The following is a 17453-nucleotide window of genomic DNA, read 5'->3' on the forward strand; positions in this document are numbered from 1 at the left end:
CAAACAACATTAGAAGCTTACACACTTATGGCACAGAATCTCATAGCATCTATTGCAAAGATGTAACGATCCAATAGAGCTCGATCACCCTCGTGTAGCATCCCTTTGTTATTCTGGATTTGTCAAGGGTCTCCTATATCTCATGTTGTATGTCATCGGCTCCTTTCCGTCAAACCATACGTGCTTTGATATGCCCTCTCTGCAAGCATCCCTCGTTGCAAATCTATGGTGTAGTATACCTCAACATAGTCTCAAGTCATTTAGTTAGATGCCTCTGAGGATGAAGTTAGGTTCTGGTGGCAAATCGGCATTAATTAGAGGATACAAAATTGAGATTTCCAAAGTAAAACATTATTACCTTTGTCATTTGAATTTTTAATGATGTCCATTTCAAAAAAGAAGATTTTACTAAAATATCCTATACGCGCAAGAAGAAAGGGGGATGATAATTATCAATTAAAAGTACCACGCGCAATGCCTTTCCGCAAATTATTTGATGCGCTTTTCACGTACATTCGCTTTCCTGATTTTGCTTTTCGCTTTACTCCTTGTGGATATATATCACACAGAATGATGCGCTGCGCCTAGTGTAGCTATATTCTACGAACGAGAGATCATGAAGATATTGCAGCTCTTTCCCGATTCCAGGCTGCCGATGTCCCCAGCTCGCCAGCTGCAGCAGTCTCCACCTCCATCGCCGCGGGCAGATCGACATGAAGATGATGACGCATCAAAGGATGGTCAACCACCTCAATCGCCCACAGCTCACTGGCTCTCGCTCAAGCCAGAAATTGATTTTCTTGCTCTCATGCAATCACCTAAAACTGCGGCTGATCTCCTAGAGGCCAGGTATATTGGTCGACCAGTGCATAACGACGACATTAATGGCGCTGCCCCCGCCGAGACGACCGCTAGAGATGATCCAGCCTCCTCTTGGGAAGGAAAGGCAGCAGTGATCATGCGAGGGCTAGTAGGATGCTTACCGGCTCCGCCGCTTCCTGAAGGTCTAATGGATCCTACTAATTCGCATCCTGCTGCAGCGTCCGCCGACAAGCTGGTCGACCTTGCACAGCCAGCTGCATTGCGCCGTGATGATGTTCAGAGACATATAAGCTCTTCCTCATGTGATCTAAAAGGAAAGGCAGGGATCATGCAGATCACAGATCAAAGGAATATTGATGCCGACGATGATATAATTACAGAGCCTTGTTCCTCTCTTCGTCAATATGAGAAGAAAAGAAAAATCACCTCTTCTTATAGAGATAACCAGGAACATGTAAGAGATGATACTCACCTGCAAATTATGAAGCAGACTCATCCAGATCATCACACCCAGCGGCATAAATGGAAAAATGCAAAGCGTCAACGACAGGAAGATATTATCGGCGCAGCGCATCAGGATTATAATCCACAATATATTGCTCATGGAGGCTTGAAGTCGACAGAGATTGAACCTGCTGCATCCCATAAGCCTCATAATAAGTTTACTATAAGGCTAGTTTATAACCACAGTAGTATAAGTACTCCCAACAACAGGCTGATGACTTGTGCAGCAAAAGACCATACAATTAATGCATTCAAGCATCTGTGGGAGGCACAGATGCAAGCACATCTCAAAGATGTTCCAAAGGGACGCGTCATCCTCTTTAGCAAGGTGCTCACGCGCAGCGACACAGACAAGTCGCAAAATAGGCTCATGCTTCGGAAAGACCATCAAGGAGTTCTATTTGAGCTGTGGGGAAGACCAACTCCCAATAACCCATACATTGACATTGACATGATCGATGAAGATGACCCAACCATGGCGTCCATCAAGTTCAAGTTTAGCTTTTGGGAGTCCAGTGGGGGCTATATCTTCAATGGGACATCATGGGCAATCTACTCCAAAAGGAGGAGCTTGAAAGAGGGAGACACAATCATTGTCACTCGCGTCGTGGAAGGTAGCTCGGACTCCGACACCGTTTTTATCAGGCATCGTCCCGCAAGTAGGGCTTTAATCCAGAGTGGTTCTGTAGAAGAACCCACGGAAGTCAAAAGAGGTCATTCGGATGCTGATACTGCCATCGCGGTCAACAACCTCGATACTAGCTCTCGAGGTAAGTCTACATCAATGGGACTGAAATGTGGAGAAGCTAATTCTGCAGAAGGTGTTATATTACAAGGAACCATAGATAGCTCATGTGATGCTATCAATAGCAATGCACCTAAGGATACAAGTGACATGTTGCAAGATGACCTAGCAAAACAAAGCCAGGATACAGCTTCTCCTCCACCATAGCTAATTCCGATGCGAGATGTCAAACTTCGCTTAGAAACGTGATTTGTTCAGTATATGTAAATTACGTATATTAAAAATCTCAAATTTTCCAAGATATTGGTATATATTCCAAGCTGCTCTAGTGTGCCATGATTTTTTCAAAGGGAACGGTTGGATTAAGTGACACTCATGAAGTTATAAACTACCATTGAATATGCTCAAATGGAAGAGTGAGGAGCAGGCCTTAAATTTGGAGGCCATTTTGGGCATCACTGGCATTTTGGGCATCAAATGAAGGCTAGAATGGTCCACAGAGGCTTCACCGTGAAACTTTCTTACTAGGGGCAAGGTGTCATTAGACTCCCAAGTATAAGGAGTAGGGTGTCATATATATATATATATATATATAAAATGTGTTTTAACTTGTGTATTTTTATTATCTCAAGGTTAGATACTTCAAAATACTATGCAATTTTGAATATGAGTTCTCTCATGTTTCAAATGTTTATTATGAATGCATGCATGTGTAGAGGTGTCACTTGTTATATTGTAGTGACACAGTATCGTACAATGTTAAGCGTCATTTGAACTACACAACTCAAAAATCGATTGACGCCCAACTTTTATAGGGTGAGTGTAATTTGAAGCTCGATAAATGTAGACTAGGAGTCGTATATATTTAGCCAAAATCTAAGGGAGGGAGTCAACTTTAAGGCCTGGTGAGGAGTGTGCCACCTCCCCAACATACTTATGGTTTTCCCTTTTGTTTGGGCATCATCATACAAGCACTCCAAGCACTTGATGCATTGATCATGATTTCCTTAACCGATAATGTTTTCATTGTTACAAAAATATGCTAACTTCTATTCTTTCATTCTTGCAATATTTTGACAATTGATAACTCTCTATAAGCTTTGGAATCAATTTTTGATACGAAGAACAAGTGCATATCTACCTGGTTGTTATAACCCTTAGGGAACATGCTTTTCCAAGTTTTCTTTGTCATTGTTGAAGGGTTATTATATGCTTTTTTTCCAGTGTTTGTCATGAACATTAATTTCTAACCTTCTAAAAGTATTTTTCATCTTAACTTGGTCAATTAAGTTTGAAGAAAATAAAAGAGAGCAAGTGAAGTTGATTTAATTGCTTATAGACTAGCTCACTCATAAGCTTGGGACCAAAGGAGAGGTCTATAAAAGAGAGAGGTAACACTACAAGAGGACTTTGTAACTAGGGACATTTGAAAACTTTATAGGCATCGCTTAAGCGACGCCTAATAATTTTTCTCAACAATTAATATAATCGCTGCTAGGTGTGTTGTTTAGAGCATCACTAAAAATTGGAAGGCGCCGCATAAGGGACGGTGTCGCTTAAGTGACGCTAAAAACTTAAAAAAATCCCCAAATTTACTCGTAAGAGTCATTTTCACTCCCGTGGCAACCGAGCTTATACAGAGCTTCCCAACGCCATTGCCTCAGAGTGACCTCGACCCCCAGTCTGAAGAGCTCTAGCAAAAACAACCTGAGTCTTCTCTCATCCTAATATCTCATGACTCTAGCCAATGGTCCAAATTCCTCTCTGAATAGATAGTGAAAGCGACAGACAATGATATAGGTGATGCTCGAGGGTCATTATGTATAAATGTCTATATCACGTGTGTTCAAGAACTATTTCTAAAAATCCCTATCTGTGAATTTGTAAAAATTAAAATACACCCTTTTCCTATTCAATCTGTAAGTTTGTTTTCTGATTCCATTTTATGGTACCCTTCTATATACTGAAAATGTGAGATAAAAAAAACTTTAATAACCCCTTTTGCTACACGCACGTGATGGTTAAGTGACCCCCCCGAGATGTGATGTCACCTTGTTTCTGGCTCTATATAACACAACTGCCATATCTTGGCCTTTGCTTGTATATACTCTCCTAAATCTGCCCACAGGAGCACTGTCGGTTGAGGCTTGTTTCGACTATTCAAGATCTTATGGACCATGCGGTGGTTGGCTACAAATTTATGGAATAAATGGACCCTAATTTTGGTGCAAGATTCAAGATATAATCCGTGTGACTTTCGAGCTTGACTAATGTCGAGTATGCTTTTTCAGCTTGAATTAGTGATTTTTTATAAAAATGTCATAAAATCTAATATCTAATCAATCCAAATGACTTTCTCATATTAAACTGATCATTTACTGTGGGAGAATAAACGACAACAAGGGTTAAAATATAGACACATGCTTATAGATCTATCTCAACACGGGGCGAATAGTAAAGGGGCCCAAATGAGAGATCGTCTATCAAAGAGCAAGGCTAACCAATGGAGCATAAGACCTTAGGTTTAGCTTCATTGAAGACCTCCAATAATTAGTCTAAAAGTCCTTTGACCTTAGGTAAGCTAGGGCTGAGCTTGAGGTGGGAACACGACCCAAAATTAAGGTGCTTGAGGTGCTTGTCGTGCTTGATGACTAAGGTGCTTGAGATGCTTGACGTGCTTGATGATTGAGATGCTGAGGTGCTTGATGATTGAGATGCTTGAGGTGCTTGTCATACTTGAGATGCTAGGGTTGTACTTGTTGAGCTTATATGTGAAGCTACTCAATATATGGCTTCTCTATATATGGCACCCAGGTCCCCTCTATATATACATCATCTCATGTGTGTATTCTACACACTTTGGGGTTCTACTTCTGTGCTCTCTCCTTCTCTCTCAACATGGTATCAGAGCAGTACGTTTTTGTTTTCGATTTTTCTCCTGATCAAAATCGATTTTGCAGAAACTACCCTCTATAAGGATCGGAATCGATGTGGTCTACAACTTTGCAGAAGGAAGTTATCGTTCACGGACTGCGTACATACCTGAAAAACAGCTTCCGCGTTTTGTTTTTGAATTTTCTGCTAATTGGAAACGATTTTGCAGAATCTACCCGCCATAGAGACCGGAATCAATGTGGTCTACAACTTTGCAGAAGGAAGTGTTTTCAAATTCTGCACCGATTTTTAGTTATCGTTCGCGGACTGCGTACATACCTGAAAAGAAACTTCTGCTTTTTGTTTTTGATTTTTCTTCTAATTGAAAACAATTTTGCAAAAACTACCCGCGTGGGAGACCGGAATCGATATGGTCTACAACTTTGCAGGAGGAAGTGTTTTCAAATTCTGCACGGATTTTGAGTTATCGTTCGCGGACTGCTTACATACCTGAAAAGAAATTTTCGCTTTTTGTTTTTGATTTTTCTGCTTATTGAAAACGATTTTGCAAAAACTACCCACGGAAGAGAGCGGAGTCGATTTGGTCTACAACTTTGCAGAAGAAAGTGTTTTCAAATTCTACACCGATTTTGAGTTATCGTTCGCGGACTGCGTACATACCTAAAAAGCAATTTCCGTTTTTTTGTTTTTTTATTTTTCTGCTTATTGAAAACGATTTTGCAGAAACTACCCGCGTGAGAGACCGGAATCGATGTGTTCTACAACTTCGCAGAAGAAACTACCCGCGATGGGGATTGGAATCGATGTGGTCTATAACTTTGCAGAAGAAAGTTTCTCTAAATTCTGCACCGATTTTGGGTTATCGTCTCGGACTGCGAATATGTTTGAAAATCAAAATTTTACTTTTTGCTTTTGATTTTTCTCATAATTGAAAACTTCTCAATTATATTTTTCTTCATCAATCATATATTTGTTACTGACGTAACTTTGCTGCAGAAGCCAGTTACACATCGTTCTGATTCAGTCGAGCCGTTGATGATCGTCCAAATTCTATCGAGCTACTGTTGGTACATGATCTTTTGCTATATGATATACTCGTTCATTGATTCTTATATAATTATTCTTTTAGAGATATAGTTTACGTCGTTTTATTGATAATTTCTCATTGATACCATAGTGATTTTGATGGTACCATGATGATGTTTTGTTAATACTTTGGTCATGGTGATTTTCGTTGATACCATGATGATATGTCATTGATACCATGGTTATTCTCGGTGGTGCCATGATGATATTTCGTTGATACCATGGTTATTCTCGATGATTCCATGATGATATTTCGTTGATTCCGTGGTGATTTTTGTTGATACCATGATAATGTTTTGTTGATACCATGGTTATTCTCGGTGATACCATGATGTTGTTTCGTTGATACCATGGTTATTCTCGGTGATGCCATGATGATGTTTCGTTGATACCATGGTTATTCTCGGTGATGCCATGATGTTGTTTCGGTTGATACAATGATTATTCTCGGTGATATCATGATGCTTTTCGTTGATACCATGATCATTTATTCATTTTTATTGATATAATGATGATATTTTGTTAATACTTTGATGGTATTCATTGATCACTACATTGATAAATGTTGTTTTATGTAGTATATACACATATCATTTGTATCACGTAATCACACATTTTGTACTTTTACGTTTATACTTTATGTACCATATGTTGTCGTGCGTATATATGTCGTCAAAAGAGTGGCGTCGCGAACCATCTCTTATGGCATTGTGAACGTAATTATTTCATTAACGATGCTAATAATTTTCATGACATGTTTTTTTTTTTTTTTGGAGTCTATGATCTATGTAGGATTGATCAAAGAATTGATTTTATGAAGACAAACTTGGTGACAATAAAAGATTTATGAAGATATGTTTGGTGATGCCATATTGATGACAACATGAAGACATGTTTGGTGATGCGATATTGATGACAAGCTACACAACAGATTCACGGAGACACTTTTGATTACAAGCTAATCAATAGCTTTTACACCTCTTTATTGAACCTTTGTATTCATTATTGTATTGATAGGATAGGAGTAATGTAACTCCTCATAAAACATTCATTGTAAAAGGAGTGATGTAGCTCCTCGTAAACATTTGTATATTCAATGATTTTTATAATATAACGGTGGGTGTATATAGAGCTGTGGGTTTTTCCCTTGATCCCCCAAGGGTTTTTTCATCCACAGTTAGGGACCCTTATTTGAGCGGGGGTGTTGAGCTTATATGTGAAGCTACTCAATATATGGCTTCTCTATATATGGCACCCAGGTCCCCTCTATATATACATCATCTCATGTGTGTATTCTACACACTTTGGGGTTCTACTTCTGTGCTCTCTCCTTCTCTCTCAACAGTACTTGAGGTGAGAACCCAACCCAAGCTTGAGGGGCTTAAGGGCCAAGCTTAAGGGCTTAAGGGCCAAGCTTGTGGTGAGAACTAGGCCTAAGGTTGAGTGGCTTGAGGTGTGCAAAAGTCAAGATTTAATCCCTACAAGAAGGGGGCGAGCCCTATGAGAGGGGGGATGAGAGAGAACACACAAACACTCACACAAGGCATGCTTGGTACAAAGAAAGCAAAAGGGACACTTGTCAAGTTCCTCCTCATGATACAAATTCCTATTGGAGGGGGGACCAACTCCACATAAACCCGATCCTCAACTGTTGTCATGTTCTCTAAATTCTCTCTCTTGCAAAAGTATTGTTCATGCCAAGTTAATTAATTGCTATGTTTATGTTGCTATCTTCAATTATGATCATCGATATGTTCACAAAGTCATTTCTCAAAAGTAATCTCTTTGATTTCCGCTACTCTCAAGTTAATAGGCCAATTCCATTACATTGGTGACAGAGCATTTGGTTTCTCTTTCTTGCTTAAGAAGAGAGGTCTTTAAGTAGCCTATAAATGGTTGATTTTGTTAATTAAATTAGGGTAAGTGAAACTGGAATCTATTATCGGTTTCTCGAGCCCACTATGTAGGATATGGTGCACACCTCCAGAGCTTTGAACTTAATAATAGAGTCTTTTTAGACTTGCCTATGGATTTAACATTATTGAGCCATAAGAAGTCCGAAAGGAGATAGCCCTCAACAACTCTGCTATGTTAGACCTAATCCACTGCTCTCTATAATTAACCACTTAGAGCCGTGGGTGTAGATACTTAAGAGCCAATTTTCAAAGACTAAGAGGAGTGGCAACTAAGTTTTTGAATTGCCAAAGCATACACTAAGTACGTACACAAATCTTGTTAACATGGCTGACAATAACCAAGAGAGTAGAATGAACATTGAGAACTTGAATTTTGCACATGAAGGTGCTAATGATGATGCCCCCATATTTGTGAATTATCTTGCTACTACGTTGCAAGCTATGGGCAGCCCTGCTTTGCAAGCCGAAGTTACTCCACAACTTTGTGCTTATGGAATTTCCCTTCCTCTCCAAGAGGAGAGAGAGAGAGCTTAGGAGGCCTCTTGAAGAGACCCCCAAAAGAAGACTCTCTCCCATATGAGAGGAGGAATCCAAAGAGCAAGAAAGGAAGGAAACTTTAAGTTCCTCTAAAGATGTGGATCCACAAAGATGGTGGTGTAGACGATCGCCCACTCCTCCCAAAAGGAAAATATCAACATACAGTCCTTCTCCTCATCACTCCAAAAGGAAGATAGGAAACAAAGAAAGAAAAGTGCAAGAAATAGGTCACCTTTTTCTACTTCTTCTTCACCTTCCTCCTCTTCCAAACAAAGCTATGACTATTCTCCTAAACAATACAAGAGGGGAGGACATCGTAAATCCTACCCTACATGGCGAAGGTCACAAAAGATAAAGAAGTTCAAGGAGGGAGGAAAGAGTATCTCTTTTCTCACCTATGATGGCACCTTTGGTGCTACCGACAAAGTGTTGGCCTTAGTCCAGCAATTTGATGCAGCCTTTGGAGACGAGGGCTTCATAAAGTCCTCCAAGCTATACCATGTAGCTATGCGTTTCCAAAACTGAGCTCTCCATCCAAAAAGACATGGAAAACTCTACGAGTTTCCATCATGAAGCAATTCCTTGCAAGCGATGCAAAGGACAAAGTACTTACCAAATGGTGCAGCTTGAAGCTTCTCTCTAATGAGTCTATCCACAAGTATGTAGACAAGTTTTGGGATTTACATCTCAAGGCTACTATTTTCAAAAGATAGACTTTGTTGAGAAAAAGCTACAATTCTCTGCAGGATTACCTGAAGAGATGGCCAAATACGTCAACTCTCAACGGCCTGGTTCTATCACCGAAGTAATCCATCACACTGTGGTTACTTCACGCATCAATTTCCATCAAGGGGCTAGACGGAATGTCAAGCCCATGAAAAACAAAGACAAAAATGATGCAAAGGAAAAAGCCAATTCCCAAAATTCTTCCCAAGGCACTTCCAACAACAACAACAACAACAACAAGCGGTCCAAGGAGAAGGGAGTTTACAAAGTCCAAAACAAACTCTCTCCTGAAGAGATTGAAGCTTTTCACAGGGACCATAAGTGTTTCGAGTGTGGGGAGCAAGGACATGGCTATTGTTCTTGCCCCAAGAAGAATGCTCACAACGAGACTCCTAGGGATTCCACCATCGAAACTTCAAAAGAGGATGCTCATTGTAAAGGATCATCACTTTCCTATGCTTGGGGAAAGGTAAGAGAGCATGATGCCTTCATCTTGTTTGATCCTAGCTCTACTCACAACTTCATATCAATGGAGTTGGCCACCAAGTTGGGCACTCAAGCTTTCAAGATGGGAGAGATGGTAATGGCTGATACAGCTTTCAAGGGACAGCAAGCCTATGGTAATCCCTTGATTGGGAAGTTGAGGCTTCATGTCCAAAGATACGTTGACAAAGAATACTTTTTCATCTCTTCTCTCAAACATGAGAACGCTATCCTAAGGGCACCATGGTTTGATCGCATGGCTACCAATATGAAGTTCCCTAAAAGAAGAATCTACTTCACCTATACGGGAAAGAACATGTATATAGATTCTAGCGAGCGTGGGTGCACTATTCCACTTGTAAATCCTCCCAATTTTGATAAATCAATGAAGAGCTCATCTTCTACGTACATAATTTTTATCAAAGAGTCTCTAAAAGATTCTAATGTTTTCATCAAATGTAAATGGTAGGAATCAAGATGAGTTAGACTTGTCTAATTTTCTAAAAGGATTCCAAGATGTGATCATCAATGATATCCCTATGGATTTACCTCCAAAACAAGGGGATGATGACCATTGCATTGAGCTCCTTCCAAGAAGCTCACCGCCTAACAAGCCTTCTTATCGAGTCTCACAAACTCAACAAGAGGAGATCATGAGGCAAGTATAAGAATTGGTAGACAAATGGATGGTAACGCCTAGTTCCTCTCCCTTGTGTTCTCGATTTCTCTTAGTGCAAAAGAAAGATGGTACATACCGTATGTGTGTGGACTATTGAGCACTAAACCATATCACTATCAAAAACAGATTTCTCGTGCCTCAGGTAGAAGATATGTTTGATAAGGTACAAGGCTCTATCTACTTCAGTAGGATTGACCTTAAAAGTGGCTATCATCAAATAAGGATAGTGGGTGAAGATATCTTAACGACCGTGTTTCTCACAACGTTTGGTCTTTATGAATATCTAGTCATGCTTTTTGGCTTGACTAATGCACCAGCCACATTCAATCGTCTAATGGACTAAACTTTTAAACCCTATTGTAAATTCACTGTAGTGTTCTTTGATGATATCATCATCTACTCCAAGTCTTTGGAGGAACATAAGCAACATCTCCAAGTGATTTTTCAAGCATTGAGGGAGAACAAGTTTTTTCTCAACCAAAAGAAAAGTGAATTTTTCATTCAAGAGATTCAATACCTAGGTCATATTATCTCTCAAGATGGTATCTGTATGGATCCATCAAAGTTAGAGGTAATAAAAGCATGGCCTAACCCAAGGATTCTACATGAGCTAAGAAGATTTATTGGTATGTGTGCATATCATAGACACTTCATAGCAAAATTCTCTCAAATAGCAGGACCATTACATGACTTAACTAAGAAGAACGTTAAGTATGTATACACTGCTAAGGAGAAAAATGATTTTGATAAGCTCAAAGAAAAGCTTACCTCCCAACCAGTCCTCATGCTTTCGGATCTCTCAAAGCCATTTGAGGTCCAATGTGATGCTTGTGGTGATTGCCTTGGAGGAGTTTTGCTTCAAGAAGGGCATGCCATAGCATATGAGAGGCGAAGGCTCAATACCGACGAACAAGTATTGGGAATTTATGAGAAAGAGCTTTTAGCTATTCTACATGCCCTAGACACATGGAAGCGCTACTTATTGGGGACTCCATTTCATGACGCAAACCAAGATTTCAGACAAACAAATGAGGTGGGAAAATTTTCTTTCGCAATTTAATTTCCATATTGCTCACATTGCTGGTAAGCACCATCAAGTGGACGATGCACTTTCACGATGACCAAAAGTTAATGCGGTGTCTATAGGTAATCACAATGATCTATCCTCTATGGTAGATGAGTATGCTACTAACCCTGACTTTAGAGACATAATGTCAACCCTTGCTTTGGGGAAGAAAGAGGAACCATTCACCTTGTAGGATGGTTATCTTCTCCACGAAAATAGGATATGTGTTATCCATTCCCTTTGTGAGAAAGTTATGTATGAATCCCATGCTCCTTCCTATGCGGGGCATACAGGTATTCAACCTAGTTACTCTTTGAGGAGTAGAGACATATTTCTATTGGCTTTCCATGAAAGTGGACATACAAGAGTATGTTTCAAAATGTGTAGTATGCCAAAAGGCCAAGTATAATAGAGGGAAGCAACCTGAATTACTCAGCCATTGCCTATCCCAAATTCACCATAGGAGAGTATATCCATGGATTTAATCTTTGGATTATCCAAGTCTATCCATGGGATTACGGGAACATGGACAATAGTCGAAAAGTTTAGCAAGCAAGCACACTTTATTCTTGACAAAAAGACTATTAAGGCACACCAAATGGCAACTCTCTTCATATCTCAGATTTTCAAACAAAATGGATTACCAACATCCATCATGTTAGATAGAGATCCTAGAATGACCAGTAATTTTTGGTTCTCTTTGAAAATCTAGGAACAAGATTGAATTTCTCTTCGGCCTATCACCCACAAATGGATGGCCAAAGTGAGATAGCCAAACTTACAATACTCCATCTACTCAAGACTAATGTTACCAAAGTTGATCAATGCTAACAATGGAAAAAGTACTTACCTCTTGTAGAGTATGGCTACAATAATATTGTTCATACTTCTACGGGAAAAGCACCTTTTGAAATCATTGAGGGAAAGTCCCTTGCTACTAAAAGTACATGGGAAGATCTTCGCTGCTGCTGCCGATGAGTATAGCCGTGACCTACAAGAATCTTCTCAAAAGATTAAGGAGGCTATCCATCTCTCAACAAAGGTAAAAAGTTGTTGCTAACAAGCACAAAAGGGCCTTGACATTCAAAGAAAAGGATTGAGCCACCAAGTGAACCAATTATTGAAGACCCTCGCAAAGCTGAAGACCAAGAAGAGGTGTTACAACCCAAAGCTATCCTTCCGCATGAAGACAAGGTACTGCAACATGGTAAGATTACCAATGCAAATGGGATGTATGGTGAGTGTTTTGTTGTATGATAGAAAACCTTTGAACGATGCATCTCAAGATGTCTGGGGAGCATATGGTTGTATGCTGAAAGGTCAACATTTTCAGCCCAAGATAGCACACGTTTTTAGCTTTGAGCACTAGGGGATTTCAGCCTCCATCCTCCTTGGAGATACATCTTAGTCCTAGCCTCATCGAGTACCTGTTGCACTATGAGAGGGGCACCACCTTGTCTCCACATCTACCAAAAACAACCTAGAGATATTTGAACTTAGCCCTATTAGACATATCCTACAATCAATGCACTCCATATTGGAGACAAGGAGCTCGTGGAGGACTTGTAGCGCTTTGAGCAGTGCTTCTACCCTTGACATACAAACTGACTAACCTATTTCCTAAGCATGTATACTTTTTAATTATCTGACTATCATGAATATTAGCATCTATCTACTACCTTGGTACAAATCCTTCTTCTTAGCACTATCTTCTTGCTTGTGTAGAAGATATTGTTGCTTTCTTGGTGGTGCTTTGTGTTGAGCTCTGAAAGGGGCATCCCACTTGCATGGATCTGAACAGTGTTTCTCACATCTCTAGCCTCACGTACCTCATGTCGAGCCATAGGCCTTCAAGATGCAAGTGTATGTAATTGCATTTGAAGAGAGACCCTCATTCTCCACTCGTCAAAAATAGCTCAGAGCTTCTTAGCCTTGTTGAGTTTTAGCATATCTTGCAATCAATGCATTCCAAGAATCGACATCCCGGAAAAAAAATCTCCTCAAGCACTTTTTGTGCTTTACGGAGTGCACCACATTTGGCATACATGTTTACCAAGGCAGTGCCAAGAACAAAGTTTGATCTAACAACCCCTAACTAACAATATTATCGTGAATTCTATTGCCCATATCAACATCTTGCCTTATGCCTTCAAGGTGCAAGTGTATAGTGATTGCATTTGGAGAGATGCCCTCTCTTTGCATCTACTGAAAATAGCGTGAGATTCCTAACCATGACCATGTTGGACATAGCTTGCAACCAATGCACTCCATGATACGACATCTGGAAACATGAAGATCATGGAAGGCTTGTTGCCCCAGTACCTAGTACCCCTTGTGCCTTGGCTTGGCATAAGGATCCAGAGACCCCACTAGTACCTCATCATCAACATCGTTGTCACATCGACATCGTGATTTTCGTGGTTGTCACCATACATGTCCCTTCCAATTGTGCTCCTTTATCATTGAATCTCTCAATGTAGCTAGAAACCTCACTTACATAATGCCAAATAATGTAGTACATAACGGGGAGCCCTGTCTCACCCCAGCAGTGGAGTGAATCAAATAAAAAATACCCTTTGAAGTGCGTACATTCCCCACCAATGACTTGTATAGAGCCATGATCCCCCAAATCAACTCTTTGGGCAGCAGTGCAAACCTCAATCTATCCCTTGCTGACCATGAGCTATCCCACAATGAGAAGGATCCAATGGTGCATCAAAATAGCTCAGAGGTGCCTTTTCATGAGGAATTACCCCGAATTTTTTTTTATTTATGCAATCAAAAGAAAATGCCATATTGTAAATGGTGTGGGGGGTCCTTGAGAAGGTTGTTGAGACCCCATCGAGTGTTGTTTTCCTCTTCTCTCTCTCTCTCTCTTTCTCCCTCTATACATCTCTCCCACTCGCTCTCGTTCCCTCTCTTCACAAAAAGTAAAAGGAACCATCATTCATGCTAAAAGTAATCATCGAAGGAAGGAAAGAAGTAAATAATTGTGGAAGTGTAAATCCTCTCTCTTTTTCTTTGATAAACGCCAACACAATTTTAGATGAGACAAAAAACAAGTCGGATAGCAAATGGCCAAGCTATTACAAAACAGACGGGACAATGCATGGTTAGTAATAAGTCAGAGAGAGAGAGAGAGAGAGAGAGAGAGAGAGAGAGAGAGAGAGAGAGAGAGAGAGAGAGAGAGAGAGAGAGAGAGAGAGAGAGAGAGAGAGAGAGAGAGAGAGAGAGAGAGAGAGATAAAATGTTGTGTTAAATGTCTTGAAAAGGTCAAAATGACCTATGAGATCAAACTGATACAACCTTGGTGGATCCAAAACAATGTCTGGATTAAGAAAAAAAAACAATATCTGGGTACAAATAATACAATGCCAAGGCCTGCAAGGACAAAGATCTACAAGAACGCTATTTGCGTAGGGCCGAAAACTGAAAACACTAGGCTGTTCTTAGACTAAAACCGATTGTTGCACTATAAGAGGAGTAGTCTATAACCGCTAGCATTGTCGTGGAAAAACAAAGAAAAATGGAGAGAGAAAATACTGCGTATGCGGCAATAACCGCGGCTCAAATCGTGATACTAGTGGTTTGAAAGCAATAATCGCAATAATATCTGCAATAATTTACCCGCTTATATTACCGTGCATGTTGCCGCCGCTGATATTACTGCTCTAATTACCATCGCTAAACGCCCATTCAAAAATGAAGGTGCTCATTTGGGCCACCCAAAATTGGGTGGCCCAAATGAGCACCTTTATTTTTTACTTGCATAAAACAACGAAACATCAATTGTTTTTTTTAACACTAGTTCTGTAATTGGACACTTTAGTGTCCTAAGACACTAAAGTGTCTTGTTTTTGTACCAAGTTTTGGAAATTTATTTGTCAAGATAGAAAGATGTTTTTTACACCTTACTTCTACCATAGGTTGGTTATGACGGAAAGAAAACACTGGATTTTTCTCCATATCAAAATACAATCTGTATGGAGAGAATTTTGGTAAGTTCTGCGTTATAAATTTCAGTAAAATTTCAAGCTGTTTTGCCAAAAGAATCATAAAATTCTTATATCTTTTTGTAGAGATGGCCTTTTTTATGTTTATAAAAGCCAAGTGTTAGCACTTAGTGTTACAAAACAATGGAATGCACTTCAAAGATAAGGTTTCAATTCACATGCAAGTTACAGACATAATTTGATACTTTAGCACGTGCTGAATAAGAGCATAATTTTGGTCTTCCAAAGGTCCGCTCATGAAATTGGTACTATTCTAGTGCAATTTGACAACTACAAATGACTTTATATGTTTTAACCAAGAAACTATATATTTTTTGGGCTCCCTAATCCAATTAAATCTTGTTGCTTGAACTCTATCTTGAATTTTTTATCGTGCAAAAACTCTTGAAAATCTTGAGTTCTCCATAATAACATTAAAACCATGGTTTTAGGCACCCCAATTGTGTACTTTGATAAATTTAGTTGATCTATGTGGAAAATTTAATATTATTTGAGGTTTTAAATGCTTCTGTCTCAGGAATGAAAATATCAAAGTTCTCTCTTATGCAGTTTTGAATATTTGAAATGATTCAATAATTGTTGCATACCAAAGCCCTTCTATTTGCCACCTTGAGTGCTCAATGGAAAGGAAAATCAATGTATCACTTTCTAAAACTCACAAATACATCAAAAAAATATTTTTCTTTGTATACAAGATATGCTTGAAATGGCCATATCAAGCACATGAGACTTTTCATTATTTTATATACTCCAAAGGCAATTTTTTTGCACATGAAACTTTCAATTATCTGTAGCAAAATTATGGAAAAGTCACCTAAATTTTTCTACAAGGTCGCTTCATTTTTTCTTGAGCTTATAAAGTCGATTCCTTCAAAGCATCAATCACAATCTTACGAGGGTCAACTTGATGAGTATAGTTCTTGATCATTGTAGATTCTAAAATGCAAGGTTCTATTTTTAAAAGACCCTCTAGCTAACATATTTAAGCATATCAAGAGGGTTTTTTTAAATAAACTGTCTAATGCAAGTAGCATTTAATTAAAATTTGTAAAAAAAGGACACTTAAGTGTCCTGTTTTGGTACCAAACTAGTGTTAAGATTATACAAAAAAACCAAAGAATTGAAATTGAATTTACTTTATCTTGAGAATTTAAATGTACAGAAGATCAACTATTTAAAAAAGCTACAAATAAAATGTAAATAGTTGTATATGCATTGTGCCACATTGGGACTTTACGAAAGATTGGACAAATAATTTTCTATCTAGTCTTCCTCGTTCTCGTCGTCATCCAGACGCACGTATGTTTGATCACCGTGACTCTACATAAACCCAAACCAAATTAAACAATTATCATCAACTACAAACAATTGATACAAAATTGCTTGCTTATACTTACCACTTGTTGTGATCCAACCGCTGCATTGAATTGCTCGTGAGAGATGTGGTTGTTCTTGAACAACCATCGCCAAGTATCAAATTTTGTATGTCGCTCCCTATAGTTGACCATCTCTCTGGTTGGTTGAGTAAGATTGATATTTTTCTAAGTTAGCAATAACAATAACAAATGATCAACTATAATCTTTATAATCATTGAGTTAGGTTGTAATTTAATCAATGTTACATATTTGTCCTTCCAGGCTGCCTTGCCTTGAGAGCCATAGTGCCTGGGAGTTTGTCTGATTCAACCTTCATGTTGTTGTTTGTAGGATCAGCATGTCACAGCCTGATCGCTCTTTTCTTGCATTGCCCACTCCTACTGTGCATCTGCCATGTTGCCACCACGATAGCTCCTGTCTGTATCCATGACTTGGTTGGCTGCTGCGTGTCGTACACTGATTGCTTGTTTTTTGAAAATGTATTTATGTAGCTCTCCAACCACTGTTGTGAAGAACCTTGATCGGGTGGCATTTGAAAATCTAGCATGCAACACGTCCTCAATGTAGCGTGCATAATCGATGAGATGGTGTCTAAACTTTACAA

The 17453-nt window shown here is 39.3% G+C and overlaps 1 protein-coding gene across 1 annotated transcript; it reads left to right on the forward strand.

Moving 5' to 3' along the window:
- Positions 1-639: 639 nt before the first annotated feature.
- Positions 640-2664, forward strand: LOC147442167 (uncharacterized). The gene has a single exon (XM_086529604.1). It carries the CDS (start codon positions 656-658, stop codon positions 2276-2278), a length of 1623 nt encoding a protein of 540 aa, XP_086385730.1. The 5' UTR covers positions 640-655; the 3' UTR covers positions 2279-2664.
- Positions 2665-17453: the final 14789 nt, after the last annotated feature.

This window comes from Adiantum capillus-veneris, chromosome 14 (assembly GCF_014529385.1).
Source record: "Adiantum capillus-veneris isolate H3 chromosome 14, ASM1452938v2, whole genome shotgun sequence".
In the NCBI taxonomy this organism is placed as follows: Eukaryota; Viridiplantae; Streptophyta; class Polypodiopsida; order Polypodiales; family Pteridaceae; genus Adiantum; species Adiantum capillus-veneris.